Source organism: Catharus ustulatus, chromosome 3, assembly GCF_009819885.2.
Source record: "Catharus ustulatus isolate bCatUst1 chromosome 3, bCatUst1.pri.v2, whole genome shotgun sequence".
NCBI lineage: Eukaryota > Metazoa > Chordata > Aves > Passeriformes > Turdidae > Catharus > Catharus ustulatus.
This window is the reverse complement of record NC_046223.1, coordinates 13622236-13637712: the sequence shown is the minus strand read 5'-3', so window position 1 is coordinate 13637712 and position 15477 is coordinate 13622236. Positions and strand designations below refer to the sequence as shown.

The 15477-nt window shown below is 44.9% G+C and overlaps 1 protein-coding gene across 2 annotated transcripts; it reads left to right on the top strand.

The window, feature by feature from the left end:
• The first annotated feature begins 28 nt into the window (after positions 1 to 28).
• Positions 29 to 14876, top strand: SNX5 (sorting nexin 5). Of its 2 annotated transcripts, none has more exons than XM_033054976.1 (13): positions 29 to 128; positions 6837 to 6941; positions 7435 to 7545; positions 8101 to 8222; positions 8538 to 8661; positions 9272 to 9367; positions 10218 to 10323; positions 10403 to 10478; positions 11338 to 11377; positions 11486 to 11572; positions 12638 to 12797; positions 13515 to 13600; positions 14316 to 14876. In XM_033054976.1, the coding sequence occupies exons 1-13, from the start codon at positions 30 to 32 to the stop codon at positions 14361 to 14363; spliced, it is 1260 nt and encodes a 419-aa protein (XP_032910867.1). In that variant the 5' UTR covers position 29; the 3' UTR covers positions 14364 to 14876. The 2 variants fall into 2 exon arrangements, with proteins under 2 accessions (XP_032910867.1, XP_032910868.1); XM_033054977.1 differs by lacking the exon at positions 29 to 128 and adding an exon at positions 902 to 1006.
• The last annotated feature ends 601 nt before the right edge of the window (positions 14877 to 15477 follow it).

The window sequence follows — 15477 nt, the reverse complement described above, 5'->3', positions numbered from 1 at the left end:
GTGTGGCAGCGGCGGCTCCGCCCGGTTATATGAGGAGGAGGTGGCGGGGGGAGGAGAAAGAGAAAGGTGCGGGGTGGTTGTCTGTGCTCGGAGGTATGGCTGGGCTCCGTGGGGACGCGCAGGACAAGGTGAGGGCGGCGGCCCCGCTCCGGCTGGCGCGGGCGGTGAGGGCGCAGCCGAGTTGGCCCCGCGGCGTGAGAGGGAGCCCTGTGCCCCCGGCAGCACTGGGACAGTGACAGGTTTTGTGGGTTTGCTCTGATTAGGGGTTATTTTTTAAGATCTGAGTCACCGTAGTTGTCGTGCCTTTGGCGCACCGAGGTGCCCTGAGCGCAGGCGGTCGGGGCGAGCGCGGGAAGCAGCGCTGAGGGGAGCGGTGCCCGGGGAGCGATAAGGGAGTGGGGAGGGTACGGAGCGGCAAGGAGGGGGAGGAAGGAAGGGCTGTGCAGCCGCCGTGAGCCCGTGTGGGCTGCACTCGGTGCTGGGGCGGCAGCAGAGTGCTCACCGGGGCCCTGGAGCTGCGGGAGCTGGGCCTGGCAGGTGATGCCGGAGCAGGACCTGTCCCCGGGCACTGCGGGCCGAGAGCCGTAGGGATTGTGCTGCGGGGGGTTCAGCTTGCTCTGCCCCGTGGGTCAGCTGCCCTGCGGTGTCTGCGAGCGGCTTTCCCGGCTCTGTGCTCTGCGGTGATTAGGGTGTCAGCTGTCGCTTCACCTGAGGTGCCCCTTTCCCTTGTTGTCACATCAGCAGCTCTCTCGGGTCTCCTTTCTCCGGAAAAGTGCCGGGGAGCTTCAGGTCTTCCCTTTAAAACAACACAGGATGTTCCCTAAATGTTAACACTCAGCTTCTCAGGGGAAATGCAAGTGAAATGCTAAAAGAGGAACTTCGTGAATTAATGTTTATGTAGTGTAGACAGTGATTGGAATTCTCTCTTCTACTGGACGAGCTGCTTGGGTAAACCTGCCTAAACTCCCTGCTTTAATAACCACCCTCAACACACCTTGAAAAGAAGGTAAGGCAGCCTTGTAAGAGTCAGCAAGTTGCCTATTTGCCTTTCATATTGTCACATCTGCATGTGGTTTTGCATTGTGACTAAGCTCCACTGGCAAGAAGATGACTTTGCTTTAAGCTGTTAGGTGTGCTGAAGGTCTCTTCAGTCTGTGTTTTCTCCAGCTTTTTGGAACATGTATATTGAAAAACTTGAGGGCTAGAAATATACTGGCCTTTATTGACTTCTGGATAATTTCCTTTCTCTGCTTCTTTCCTATATTAATCTTGTTTTGAAACAATCCTTCAGTAAGATGGGCAAGAGTTTGTGGAAGAAGCATTTTCTGGTAGTTTGCTTTGAGCTGTGAGCTGCCAGTGCTTTAACTCTTTTCTGCAGCATGTGAAACACTTTAATATAAAGTGTTTGCCCTTGGAGAATACTGGAGGGGAAGGTCAAATATGAACTCTCTTGCAGCAGTTGGTAACTTTATGTGAATATTTATGTGCCTTTCTAACTCTGACAGGAATATTGGGGGAAGATGTTCTTGTGGGGGGAGCTGGAGTAGCTTTAAACTCTGATGCTCAGTGGACAAAGATTAGCTTGTTTTAGATTGTAGGGCTGTCTTGGGATTCCAGCAGCATGGGGGAGGATAGAAACGCTCCTATCTTGTCTGTTCCTGTTTAGGCAAAGAAACAGCAGCATGGAACTGGTATGTGACCAACAGATAAAACTCATGCCTGTAAAGAAAACTTCATTAGGTATTAAATAGGAGCCACTGTTAAGTATGAACTAAAAACTGACCCTGAGGTGGCAAAGCAGGAGAGGATCAGGAAGAGGAAGGGGGGATAGGATAAAGGTGATTGGAAGTGCAGCAGGAAATAAAGTGTAAACTGTCATGAGGGAGGAAAAGGCACTTCAGAATTTGACGTGAGTGGTGGGACTTCCAAGCTAAACTTGAGTAAAGCTTGGTATTTCTTCATGTCAGTGGCTTCATGGTATGTTGGGGCTTCAGTCTGCAGTTAAAATGTTCTAGATCAAAATACTGAGAGCATGTATTGTAGCTGCTTTTCCTCAGAGCAATCAGTAGAAGACAAAATGTGGTGTCATGGCCTGTGACTTGCTGTTATCACTCACAAATGGTGACTCTGCTGGACAAGTTCTGCTGCACTTTCTGGAAGGAATGAGACCATACTTGCCTGTGCTTGACAAAAAAGCTCCTTCTGCATGCTGCTGAGCCTGAAATCAAGCAGGGAGGTGAGCTACCTGCAAGGTGACAGCTCCTGGATGGGAATAATGCATTCTCAAGGACATGCAGCCTCCATGAAGCTGGCCCCGCAGTTTGGGCTAGCCGAAGGTGAAGCCAGCATGGTGAGGCCTGTTCCTGAGACTCCCTGCCACCAGCTGCAGGAGGTCAGCTCCTCACTGCAGGAGCTCAGCAAAGCATTCTCAGGGATGCTGGCACATCGAGGGCTTGCCCTGCATGGCCAAAGCTGTGCTTGACCTCTCCAGCTGAGAAAGCCATGGCTTGGGTTGAGGTGTCCTGTGTGCTGCTGGTGGGAACAGGGTGAGCCAGCCAGGCTTTTGCTTGGAATGTGGCACCCTTGAATGTTTATAGGATGCTTTTCTCTGTCAGGAGGTGTGTGACCTGCATGTTTCTGCAGAGAGTGATGCAGAGATCCCTCTGGCAGGAGAGGGCCAGTTTATTGCACAGCCAGAGGCAACAGGTGCTCTGAGCCTTCTGCTTCCTTGGCAGGCACTGCACTTGCTGAGGAATGCCATTTCAGTGTGACTACACTGAGCTGTTATTCCCTCTTTATCAGTGTTTTAAGCAAAATAATTAAACCTTTGCATCACTGGATTTCTCCAGTTTGAAGTCACAAATCTGGGGAAGCATTTTCCATGGCATAAGTAAGCACTGGTTCAATTTTCCTGGTGGTGTGTAACCAGACCACTTCAGGGCTGTTCAGCTCAGTGCCAGGGCAGTGACAACAAAACTTCCACAAAGGCTGCAAAATCCAAGCTTCACGTGAGCTCTGTAGTGCTGCATGCTTGCAGTGCACTTTCAGATGTTCTTTTAGTATCTTGAGTAAAGGGAAACTTAAGCTGCTTGTGCTGAATATGACTAAAATGTAGCTCCAGCAGCTAATGCCGCTCGTATCTGCTGGCCAGATCCTCTGATTGTTCACTCCTGTGTGTCAAAACAAGGCCCTCTGGAACTCAGGGCTCTGTCTAAACTGCCAGAAAACATAATGATCTTTTAGTGCTCTCTGGAGAGCATCTAAACAGCTTTAGTTAGAAAGCCCGCTCTGTAAAAAGTAATGGATTTTAGGTAGTGTCAGATGTAATTACTACTCAAGTCTTGTTTATGGGCTGTTGTTTGAATGACAGCAGGGAGGTGATCAGTAAGGGGAGAAGGTTTTTAAAAGGTAGCTGACAATTAGCAGAAAACTTTGGCATGTGAGCAGTTGTGGAAGGGTTCCTTGCTCCTTTCAAGAGCCTGGCTCTGTGGAAAAACCCTGGATTAATCTGTCTTTGAGAACAAATACACGTTTCACTAGTACTCAGAAGTTGTACACGCTTGCACTGGCAGTTTCTTTTGTTAGAATGCAGAAGTGACACCAAGTCATCCAGAGCTGATGCTAAAACTGCAGAGGGTGTTACTGTAAAAGCAGCAGCTCAGGCCTCTCATCAGAACTAAGAGACTTCAGTCGCTGAGGGCATTTCCTCCTGCTGGGTGTCTGTAAGCATCAAGATGTGTTTGCCTTTGGGTGAGGCCTGATCAGAAGTGTAATGTTTGTCAGGCAGAAGTCTGGGGAGCTGATGATCATTACTGCTTTGTATTTAAGTGAGCCCTTTTCCCTAGCATCTCTAAAAAATGGGGGAAAAAGCACATGTTCTAAAATTCTGCCTGTATTGGGCACAGTAATGATCTCTGCTGTTTCCTGGGATTTTAGATCACATGTTTATCATGGTGTCCTAATTAATACCATATTACCTACTTTTAGTCTTCTGGTCCTGAAACCGAGAAATGTTGACTAGTATTATGTCTGTTATTGTGAAGGGGTCTGCTTTGTTTTGGGTTTACCAGTTGGACATGTGAACAGTATCTGTACTGAACAGGGAGTAGTTTTGCTTGAATCCTCAAGAAACCCCAGGAATCCTGAAACAAGTCTCTGACGAGTCCTGAGTCTGGAAGTGGGAGGTGTCAGAGAAGCTGTAACAGTTTCTGGAGTCGTTGCAAACCAGAGGCTGCTTCTGAGAAAGAGAAATGAGAGTTACGAGTACTGTGCTGACTTCGGGTGAGTGTTTCAGTTTGCAGCCCAACACAGCTGTTTCCTCTCTGTGGCCTCTGTACCTATTTGAGCATCTGCTACAAGTGAGGAATAATCCCTTCCCAGTTGCTGAGTTTGGGTTATATCCCTTGAGGGTATGGAGTAACAGTCTGGTTTCTGGTAACTGGGTGGGGAACCTTCAGTTCTCTTGCTCCACTGCTTGGAGTCCAGGGAGGAAGCAGTGACATCCTAGCAGAGAAATGCCTCTGGATATGAAGGAGCTGCCAGAGAGTTAAGATGGAGGGAAGACCTGGGAAAGCCTGCTGAGGTACAAGGACAAGCCTGGGGCCTGGAGATGGATGTTTAATTCCTTTGCTCTTGCATAGTCTTCATGTGACCATGAGGAGGTTGGTCCCTATTCCTGCTGGTAGGATGGTGTAGGAGAGATGGTGGCATGAAAGGTCCTTTTTGCAGAGCTGCTGGTGCTGCAGAGCAGGTGCTCATGTGGGTCAGGGGTTGGTGTGAGACATCTGCTGTGGGTGCTCACTGAGTTAGTGTTTTACAGAGGTGTGCTGATAGGAGTGGGGTTTCCTGCTTCCCCCCATTTGGGGGACAAATGCTACGCCAGCACTTTCTGTCGGGAAACACTCCCTCCTCCTCAAGTCAGACAGTGTGAATGTTCCCTTTGCAGTCTGAGCCATGATTCTATAATCCAAAAAGTCTCTGGCCTGAAGTTAGGAGCCCACAGTGACCTACACAGGAGCAGACCAGGGGTCTTAAAATCCTTGGTTTCATATAGCTCCACGTCCTATTTGCAGTTTGTGCAGGGTGCCAGGAGACACATGCTTGTGACATGTTAACTGCATTAATCTGACCAAGCAGGACCACCTTATGTTTATGCTTATCTGTCTTCTGTGTCGGCAACTACTAGGCAGCATCTAATCATGGGTTACTTTCTCCACAAGACTTAGTAACAAAGCTCACAAATTCAGGACTGTCTGATTTGTCTAATGCTTTCCTTAGTTTAGCTGAGAGGAAACGGTTTCCTTTGGTTTATCATATTTTCCAGACTCAGCAGTTCATATTGTTAGCACTGCTGATCCTGTTTGGACAGCAAATAGAAGTAAGCAGCATGTAAAACGTTGTGGTCTGCATCTTGCTGGTTGGGAAATGGGAAACACCAACCAGCTTGCCTTTCATTTGGCCGTGCTCACAGTGAAACTATTGCCTGATTGGTGGCCTTCTACCTGTCCTTGTTGCAGTGCCTGAGTGGGGCAGCTTCTGCCCAAACCCATGTCAGTGACCTCTGAGCTGTGCACCTCTGTTTGGCCTGTTCCCTCTGAGCAAGGACCAGAACTGCCTGCCTGTATGGGAACATGATAGTTTTTTCTAAGTGATGACTGAAGGGAAGTGATTGCTGTTGGAGTCCAGCCATGTCCTGTGGGATGTGAACAGTGCCTGGGACCGCTAGGAATTGTGCTCCAGGGCATGCTCTCTAACTGTGCTCACTTTAGCCAGGATGGGCTAAAAGGCTTCTGTGTTTCCCATCTTCTGGGAAGCTTAATGTGCTGCATGCAAGGTTGTTCCATAGTTGTAAGGCTTAAAAAGTTTTATCTATTACTTGCCGCCTTTTAATTCTAGCTAACGGTGAGGATGCAGCAGATAGAAATGTTTTTAGCATGGCTGGAGGGTGCAGTGGCTGGGGTGTCCCTCACTTATGCACAGGCAGTCTGATCGTAGGGGAGAGCAGTGGAAGGGGCAAATGCTTCCTGTCCTGGCAACTCTGCCCTCTGCAGGCAGCCAGAGAGACTTGTCACGTACCAGGTCTGGGCTGCAGATCGCCAACCTAGGGGGAGGCAGCTTCAGGAGCCTTTTGGAAGTAAAGTCACCTTATCATCAGTTCTTAGGCAGCTTTACAGGGGCTTGAGGCAGCATTTAGCCATCTGTGATAGGATTGCTCAGATCCTGGCACCACTGTGGGCTTGGGTGCTGAAACTTAGTGTACACAGCATTTGTAGGAGCAGGCTCCTGGCTGGTGTGGTCTGTGCTGCAGAGTGGTGAGGTAGCAGTCCTGGTGCAGTTCTCTAGCCTGTTTTTCTGAGAAGGCCTTCAGAATTATCTCCAAAGGATAACCTCAGCATTCCTGTCTCTGACTGTTGTTCTTCAGCAACAAATTTCCTGTGTTGTGACCTTGATCTCTGGTGGTTTTTCCCTTATGCAGAAAACAGCAATGATCTATTAGGCTGCAGCAAGGGAGGGCCTCTTGGAAGACAGTCTTCATGTGTAAGCTGGCAGATCTTTTACTGAGAAGGCTATTCCACTGCTCTTTATAAGTTTGAGTATGCTTGAAATTATGTTCTGGGTCTAGGCTGTTGGAATGAATGAAGAAATAAGCCCCCAGAGGAAGATGCCAGCTCAGTTTAAGGCTCTTTGAAGCACTGGGAAAGGAATTCTGGTCAGATGTGTGTATCTGAAGGCAGGGGTGTAGTGCAGTGATGTTCTTGTTCACAACTGATGATCAGCCAGCTTCACTAAACCTACTTGATGCTCAATGAAGGATTATTCTGTGAATTGTCTTGCAGCTGAGGTCTGTATCTGTAGACCTGAATGTTGATCCTTCTCTCCAAATTGATATCCCCGATGCCCTAAGTGAAAAGGACAGAGTGAAGTTCACTGTGCACACTAAGGTAAGGTCATGGGCAAAAAGAGGCTGTACAAGTAACAGATGTATTTGCAGTACACATACCTGCAAAGATGGGCTTGGCAATGAAAAAAATCTAATTAGATGGAGATTTTCTACTTGAAGGTGGCCTGAGGGTGTGTATATATATGCAGAAACTTCAGATTTTCTAGGATTTGAACTCTCTAAACAGAGACAAGTAGCTGATGGTTAGGTTGGCTTTGCTAAGGAGTCCTAGCTAGACACCAGAAGGCTGGGGGGCGGGTAGGAAGTGACCTACTGTGTAATGTCACAAAAAAAAAGAACATTAATACTGTTCTACAACAGTACTTTTTTTTCTAACAGTGTCCTTAGTGGTGCTGTTGAATAAGTGCCAGCTCAGCTAAAAGGGAGTGGGCAAGGCTCTTAGTAAGCAGAATAGCTTCCTTTGGAAATGGACAGAACTGTTTCTAAAAGCCCTGATTTACAAAACAGTAGAGCTTCTATATATTCTCTTCCAGACTACACTGCCAGCTTTTCAAAGCCCTGAGTTTTCAGTTACAAGGCAGCATGAAGACTTTTTGTGGTTACATGATACCCTCACTGAAACTGAAGAGTATGCAGGACTCATTGTAAGTACTTCCTAAAGAATGTGATCCTAAGTGAAAAACTCTAGCAATCTAAAGTGCCTACTAATAAGGGCATGAAGTATATTTTACCAGTATTACTGGTGTTTTGTGACTTAGGTGTTCACTGTGCTTCCTCTTGCCTTAATTCCTAAACACCTTGGGTGGTATGGCATTTGTGTTAACTTTCCATATTGCTTAGAGCAGCAAAAGATGCTGTGAGTGTCCTTGACTCTGTGGTGCTATTAGTATCTGCCTGAAGATGGCACACTGGAATAATCTATAAAGCGTGAGCTTTCCTTCCTATCATGATTCTTTAGGAGATGATTGGCAATGGGATGGATTACAGAAGCTGTTTCACGGGTTTGTTTCCTGCCTGGGGCAGGGATAACACAAACCAGGGATCTAGATGTCAATGTGCCTCTAGAATTCCTGCATCGTGCACTCTTTACCACAATTTCCTATGACCAGGCAAAAGAACCTCCTTCTAGAGAGAAGGGTAGAAGTAATATTGGAAAACTTTATTTGCTAATATCTATGACTAACCAATTCTCTGCCTAGATACCTCCAGCACCTTCAAAGCCTGACTTTGATAGTCCCAGAGAGAAGATGCAGAAGCTGGGGGAAGGAGAAGTGTCCATGACAAAAGAAGAGTTTGCCAAAATGAAGCAAGAGCTGGAAGCGTAAGTAAGATGAGTCTACTGCCAAAAGCTGTGTTTAGAGAAGCCTCCTGGGAGAGCAACTCATTTGGTGATAACTGATCCTGAGTGTCACTGTTTTGAAGGGTGTCTTGGAAATCCTGGGGCTGGGGAGTTGCCCAGCTTTTCCAGCTTTCGACCTGATAAACTTCCTAGCTAAAGAGGTTAAAAGTAGCTTCACTATTGCGAGCTGGCTATTTCAGAAGTCTGCAGTTGAATATTTTCATGGGATAAACTTACAGCAGTTATTTGTATGCTGAAGAAGTACAAAGAGGATCTCAGTCTGTTGTTTCATTGCAGTGAATACCTCGCTGTCTTCAAGAAGACTGTCTCGTCACATGAGATCTTCCTGCAGCGGATTGCTTCTCATCCTGTGCTCAGCAAAGATCGCAATTTCCATGTTTTCCTGGAGTATGACCAGGATGTGAGACCTTTTTCCTTGTTTCCCTTTTCAAGCAAGGCACACTGTTAGGAGTGCTGTTGTTTTTGCTGGACATAGAATGTTCTGTGGATCTATGTGCAGCATCGGCAAGTAGATATTGCAAGTATTTCTGAGATGATTGAAGGGTGAAAGCCTGCCTTTAGACTTTTCTGTTATAAATCTCACATTCCTTCTAAATCCTTGTCAAGTTAGTTAGGAAGCCACCTTTGTATGTCTTTATCTTGGGAAGATGTATGGCTCAGGTGTACCTGTGTTGCATGGTCCTAAAACGGAGGAATGGAGGTGTATTGAAGTCATTCCTGCATCTATTTCGTCACACCTAATTATGGGTGATAGATGCTGATCCAAGAGATGCGAGGAGAAATTGAGCTGTTTATGGGAATTGGAAAAATCTGTGGCAGAGAACAGTAGAACTACTTGTAGCCAAGCCATGTGTTACATTTTTATATGGGTATTATGGAGGGCTTGGAAATCAACCTGCTCTGACATATGCTAAGTGTAAAGGGTGTTACTACATTTCAAGTGTCAAGACAGTTACTGGCTGCCCCACCCCTGGTATAACTTTAAAGCTGTTTTCACCTCTGTATTACAGCTAAGTGTTCGGAGGAAAAACACTAAAGAGATGTTTGGTGGCTTTTTAAAAAGTGTAGTAAAGAGTGCTGATGAGGTCCTCTTCTCTGGAGTCAAGGTAAGGTTGTTGCTTTCTCTTACCCTAATCTTGATTGTTTCTTGCTTCCTGCTCCTGTCTGCTTCAGTCTTGCTGGGCATGAGGCTCAGCTACTGACACTGACCTGCTCTGTTACTGCTCTCCCAGTTGAGAAGGGTAGCCTGTATTAATTCTGATTTCTATGGAAATAAGAGATTGTAGCTTTGGGCTGTTCAATTTCAGTGTATAATTGAAGTTTCTGGATGCAGAAGACCTGCTTTAATACCTGATACTGGTGGAGAAGAAGGAATAATGCCTTCAGGAAATGTACTTGTAGCTTTTTGTCTACTTTTAGCTCTGAAGAGCCATGGGTTTCTGTCTAAACAGACAGATTTATGGATTTCTGCTTATACTAGACAAGATCAAATACCAAAGACTCCTGTAACTGGTGTTGCTCCAGTTTTTGTGTTGTGTTGCCGTGGTAGCACTTCCCAATAAACTTGTTGTCCTATACATAATGCCATGAAACATTGCAATATATATCATATTTGGTGCTTAGTCCTTAGCTACAGCGTTGCAGCAGACCTAGAAAATAAATTCCGACAGTTGGGAGTCCTGAGGGCTGTCCCATACCAACTTACTGGCTGCTTCAGAAAACATGCATCAGTATTTGAGGGTCAACTTCATCTTCACTGGATAGTGAGGAAGAAGTTTGGCAAATGGCTTGGGATGTCAAACCCTTGGCTGACATCTTGTCTTGAACAGTTTTTCCATAGGGATAGATGGGCCTCAAGCTGAGGCCCAGACTATGGTTGTTTCTTTGGTCCTTCCTAAAATAGGGAAGAGCTTTTATTCTGCAGTTACTGACTTAACAGGTCATATTCTTTTTCAGGAAGTAGAAGATTTTTTTGAACAAGAGAAGACTTTTCTTGTGAACTACTACAACAGAATCAAGGATGCATGTGCAAAAGCAGATAAGATGACAAGATCTCATAAAAGTGAATCTTTTCAAAGCCCTTTCGAGTGATCATGCAGTTTTGCTGATTTCAGCCTGAAAACCTTGTCTTGTTCTTGCAGATGTTGCAGATGACTATATTTATACTTCAGTTTGTTTGAACAGCCTGGCATTAGAAGAGCCTACAGTTATCAAAAAGTGAGCAATTCTAACTGTTCATAAACATATCCTGAGTCTGGGAATATCAAATTTATTCTGTAAAATCCAGAGGATTGAGTCATAGGGTGGTTTGAGTTTTTGAATTGCAATCAAGTAGCATTAAAACTTTCTCTCTTTTCTGGCACTCCTGCTGTGGCAGACCCAATATTATCAATTGCACCTAACTCTGAACTAGTTGATCAGTTGATCACTTGCCAGTTGTGGCCTAGAGGTTACTTGTGCTGGTCATCAAAGTCCTTCTAAACAGGGATCTCCTTAATTCTCTTCAGGTCACAAACTGCTAGAGGCCTCTGAAGAAAGGGTTTGTGTGTGTGTGTGTGTTCTAATGTGCTGTTATATAAAACTGCACTAGGTCTGCTTACACGAGGTCTGTACTATCTTCTGGACCTTTGCACTTCCAGAATAGTAGGGGATTTTTAAGCTGGGGAACCCAGTTATCTTTTTTGAGGTGACTTCTTCCACTTTTTGACTTTGCTATCAATTTACCAAGACCTTATTAAAAGGGAGTGTATAGCTGAATAAACAAGTCATCCCATCCCCCTTGGATACCAGCAGGGAAATTCTCCACAAGACCTTTATGCTCTGCAGATCAGCACTGCTACATTAAGTGGTGTTGAGCTGCTCAGCTGTACCACTCTGGTAGGCTGGAATCCAGCATATTCAACCTTTTGTCTTGGTCTTTGCCTAAATGAGTTTTTTTTGAGTCCTTGTTTGAGTCTGTATACAAGAGTAAATGCCAGCCTTCAGCTTTCTAGTTTCCTGCCAATTTTTCCTGGCATTTAACAGACTAAGAGAAGTATCTCAAACTTACTTATACCATTTTTTTTTCCCTCACTAGGTACTTGTTGAAAGTTGCAGAGCTCTTTGAGAAACTCAGGGTAAGAGAAGCTTTGCTGGGGGCAGGTGTGGGGAAGAATCTCTGACTCTGGATGTTGCTGTTCTGTTACACACCAACTGTTTTCTCGGGGTTTTTTCCCTGTCTGCAGAAGGTAGAGGGTAGAGTTTCATCTGATGAAGACCTAAAGCTCTCTGAACTGTTGAGATACTACATGCTCAATATAGAAGCTGCTAAGGTGAGAACAGTTTAGTTTTTGAAGCTTAGTTTTGCTGTGGGCAGCATGACTTACTCATTGTATTCCTTGTGCTTTAAGAAGACAGGAAAGTGGATCCTTGTTTTGCCTAAGAAACCTGAGTCTCAAACCACAGCAGAATATAGAAGCTATATATTAGCTAGCTGGAGCCCAACTACTTACAGAACACCTTGGACCAATTTTTCTTTGGCATGTAAAGTGGAAGAACTCTTTAAATTTCTGTAAGTTAGAGCAAACTGAATTTAAGTCTGCAGCAGTTTGTTTCCTGTCCCCTGCCTGAGTACTCATGGGCTTGCCAATAAAATCAGTAATAATTAGTAGCTGGGATTGACTTCAGGATTTTTAGAGTACCTTAGCACAAATATGTGGTAACTTGTCAAGGCTATTGGAGTCTGAACTTCCAAGAGGGCTTTAGTAGATTGATGTGACTGCAAAAGCCTTGCTGGCAACTCTTTTCTAATCAAAACTTGATTTGATAGGGGATGACTATGCTGCAAAAAGGTGTCTAGGTACAACCTACTGGACCTCTTCATCTAGTCTCTACCCATAATGTCAGGTACCCCAGAACATCCCCCACAGCCTCCCTCACTGGGGTGTGCTGTTATTTAGACATCACAACTATACTCCTAATGCATTAGGAAGGGATTGGCTCAGAGACCTGTACTACTTCTCCTGTCTAGTGCAGTGCTTCAGCCAGACTGTCAGATCCCCAACAAATTAAATGTCTGCTGGCAGTAGGCTGAGAATTCATAAAGTGCTTTTCATTCTTAGTGGAGAGATGCACCTTACAGCAGGATAAACTGCATTAAGGGAAGAAACTATGCCTATAGTAGTCCTTAGACTTCTTTCACTAAGGCATAACTTAATCTGTCCTGGAAATGTAGTGCTGCATTGTGAAAGGCTGCCAAGAGCAGGCTGTAATAGCTTGTTGGAAAAAGCAGAATCTGGTGCTGAAAGAAGTGAAACCTCCTGCTACTAAGGTGGTTGTAACCTCACTTTGAGAAGTAGTCTTGCTAAGGCTCTGGTGTGCTATTTCTGTCTATCCAGGATCTTCTGTACAGACGAACCAGGGCTCTTGTTGACTATGAGAACTCGAACAAAGCTCTAGACAAAGCCAGACTAAAGAGCAAAGATGTCAGGCTGGCTGAGGCACATCAACAGGATTGCTGTCAGAAGTTTGAAAAGATTTCAGAATCTGCTAAACAAGGTAAAACAGGCTTTGCTGTACTGATGCTTAAAGGAGAGCTTAATGCAGTCAAGGTCTCCATCTGACCTTCAGTTACCAAAGGCTCCTGGACAAATGGTCTGGACATCCCAAGGACAGTAGAGATAGAGGCAGTAAAACTAAAGCAGCTAAACATTTTAAAAACCAATTCTCTGTAGCAGAGCTATGTCAGTACTACACCAACCTTATTTATTAACCCCTAGTATTTGCTTTCTGGACTGAACTCAGCCTCCATGTGAATGCAACTACTAGAAGGTAACTAATTATCTCAAACAGGCTTTTGCTCTGTACAGCTGACTGCCTTATACAGAGTTTCAAACACAGGTTCTTAATAGAAGAGTATGTGTGTGTGTATATATATATATATTTGGACAATATAAAGCAGGGGAAATGTGCTTTCATGGTATACATGCTGTTCCTTCAGTGTATCTGGCTTTTATATGTTCTGGGTTCTCACAGAGCTTGTGTGGCTTATTTCTGATTTATTCCAGCTGCCTTCCTACAAAGCTTTTATGTCTTAAGCTGTCTGTGTGTCACATGATGACTGCATCTGTGTCTAAAAACAGCATGACTATCTCTTGAACTTTTTTTGATCAAATTCTGTAATCTGAGCTGCACAACAGAACTCCTGAAAGGGGCATTACTCAAACTTGTCACACTTTGTATATCTCTTACCTTTGTTTTTTCCCTTCTCCACAGAACTGATGAGCTTCAAACAGAAGAGAATAGCAGCATTCCGCAAAAACTTAATTGAAATGGCAGAACTGGAAATAAAGCATGCAAAGGTATGTTCTCTTTGGAATTTAACAGGCATGGGTTGAGAGAAGTGAGTATTATGTAACTGGGAGGATTTGCTGGGTCATCTGACTTTCCATCAGGCAGCCTCATCTGTGGGGTTTGACCCCTACTGTGTCTAGAGGCAGCTGCTGCTTCCAGTGCTCCTGAGTGCTGGGATAGGAGCACATCCTGCATCCTGCATTGTGATCAGGCTGTCAATCCTTGTCACTTGGCGTGTCAGTGGAGGGGACACTTTAATAGCAGTCTCTGCCAAGCTTTGCTAGGCAGGCTTGAAGGGTCTGTTAACTCAGTATAGAGAGCAATCAGTAACTGTGCATCCTCAGCTTCCTTTGAAGAAGGAAAGTGTAACATCCCACTCCCTGAGAGTACTGGACTTCACCACAGGCAGCTGCTTCAGTGCTGAACTGAAGTGTGACACAAAGGCCTTGAGAGCACTGCTCAGTTTGCCCCACTTCCTGTTGGCTATTGCCCCCCTCCTTACCACAATCTGAGTCATGGCTGCAGGCCTGCAGGAAGAGGCAGATTGCAGAATGTGTGATCTGGTTTTGGTTCTTTGCTACTTGAATGCTTGTCTTTGCAGTAGGAGATCTTTAGCATCAAGATCCTGTGACAGACCCATGATTTGGGAAGCTACTTCATTGTGAAAGGCAGGATTTGAACGATCAGTCATCCTCATCTGAAAATAATTCTCTTCCTTTGCAGAACAATGTGTCTCTCCTGCAGAGCTGTATTGACTTGTTCAAGAACTGAAGAGTCTCACTCTGAAAATGTGACAAAAGCATCAATTGCACTCAATAGCCAGGGGCAACTTATTGGCTTAACTTCATTAGCTTAAAATAAATATTGTCACTGAGATTGTTTCACTAATACTTAAGTATGTTGATAGTGATGCATTGACTTTATTGGTGAAAATGGGAGCTGAATTGTGTATGAATTGTCTGGATGTAGCTAACATCCTGTAGGCTGATAACTCAAAATGAGTCAAATGTAAGAAATTAAGTTGCTGTTGACTGACTTCATCTAGCAGAAAAAGTTTACTGAGAATTCCTTTTTTGCAGGATCATAATCTGTCTCTTCATGGCCCTGATATATTTAAAACTTGCCAAGTGAGAGTAACTTAAGGGTAATAATTTTATAAAGTGAATATCTTAGCATTCCACTTCCCAGACAGATTTCTACTACAATATATTTTGAATTTCTATAACTACATTCACTATTTGTACACTTGGGCAACAAAGCAAATAAAGATGTCTGACACAACAAGCTGTTGTATGGCAAGAATTTGTGTGGGATGTAAAGTAACAAAGAGGCTTCAGACACAAAACTATCACAAATTACTCATCACCTGGAGCTCTTCAGAGCACTAGAGAGAAATATTTGACTCAGGAGGATCATTCTTGGAATGGGTATTGAAATGAAATGTGTGGACTTCAAGTCATGTTGCTGTTCGAGTGGCTGTCTGCAACTTCCACCATGCTGCATGCACAGCATTGTAAAGTAGTTTTGCACATCCTACTAGCAGCAAGAGACTGGTTTAAATCTTCAGGGCTTCTGGAAGCACAGGCCTGGACAGTCTTCTGTGAGGTATAAACCTCTTGAAACAGCTGAGCTCACTCTGCTGTAGCTGAGGTGGCTCAGCCTGTAAACCCCAGGGCTATCGTTAAACAGTTTACTATCAGTTGGCATATATGGCTATAGGTCAGTGAGTCACACCCTCCTAAAGGCAGCTTTTGGGTGAGATGAGTGTCTCAGCCTTGCTTAATTTCATGTGACTGAACTTCTAATCATGCTCAAAGTGGGCTCTCTGGCTATGCTCTGGGCAGACTGCCTGAAGCAGCTTCAGCCACAGAAGCTCTGAGAATGG

Excerpts from the sequence above, each read along its gene's own strand:
- SNX5 (XM_033054976.1), top strand. The coding sequence starts at position 30 with ATGAGGAGGAGGTGGCGGGGGGAGGAGAAAGAGAAAGGTGCGGGGTGG. Across the intron at positions 8,223-8,537 it reads ATGAAGCAAGAGCTGGAAGC|TGAATACCTCGCTGTCTTCA; the intron begins GTAAGTAAGATG and ends GTTTCATTGCAG. Across the intron at positions 10,324-10,402 it reads GATGACAAGATCTCATAAAA|ATGTTGCAGATGACTATATT; the intron begins GTGAATCTTTTC and ends TTGTTCTTGCAG.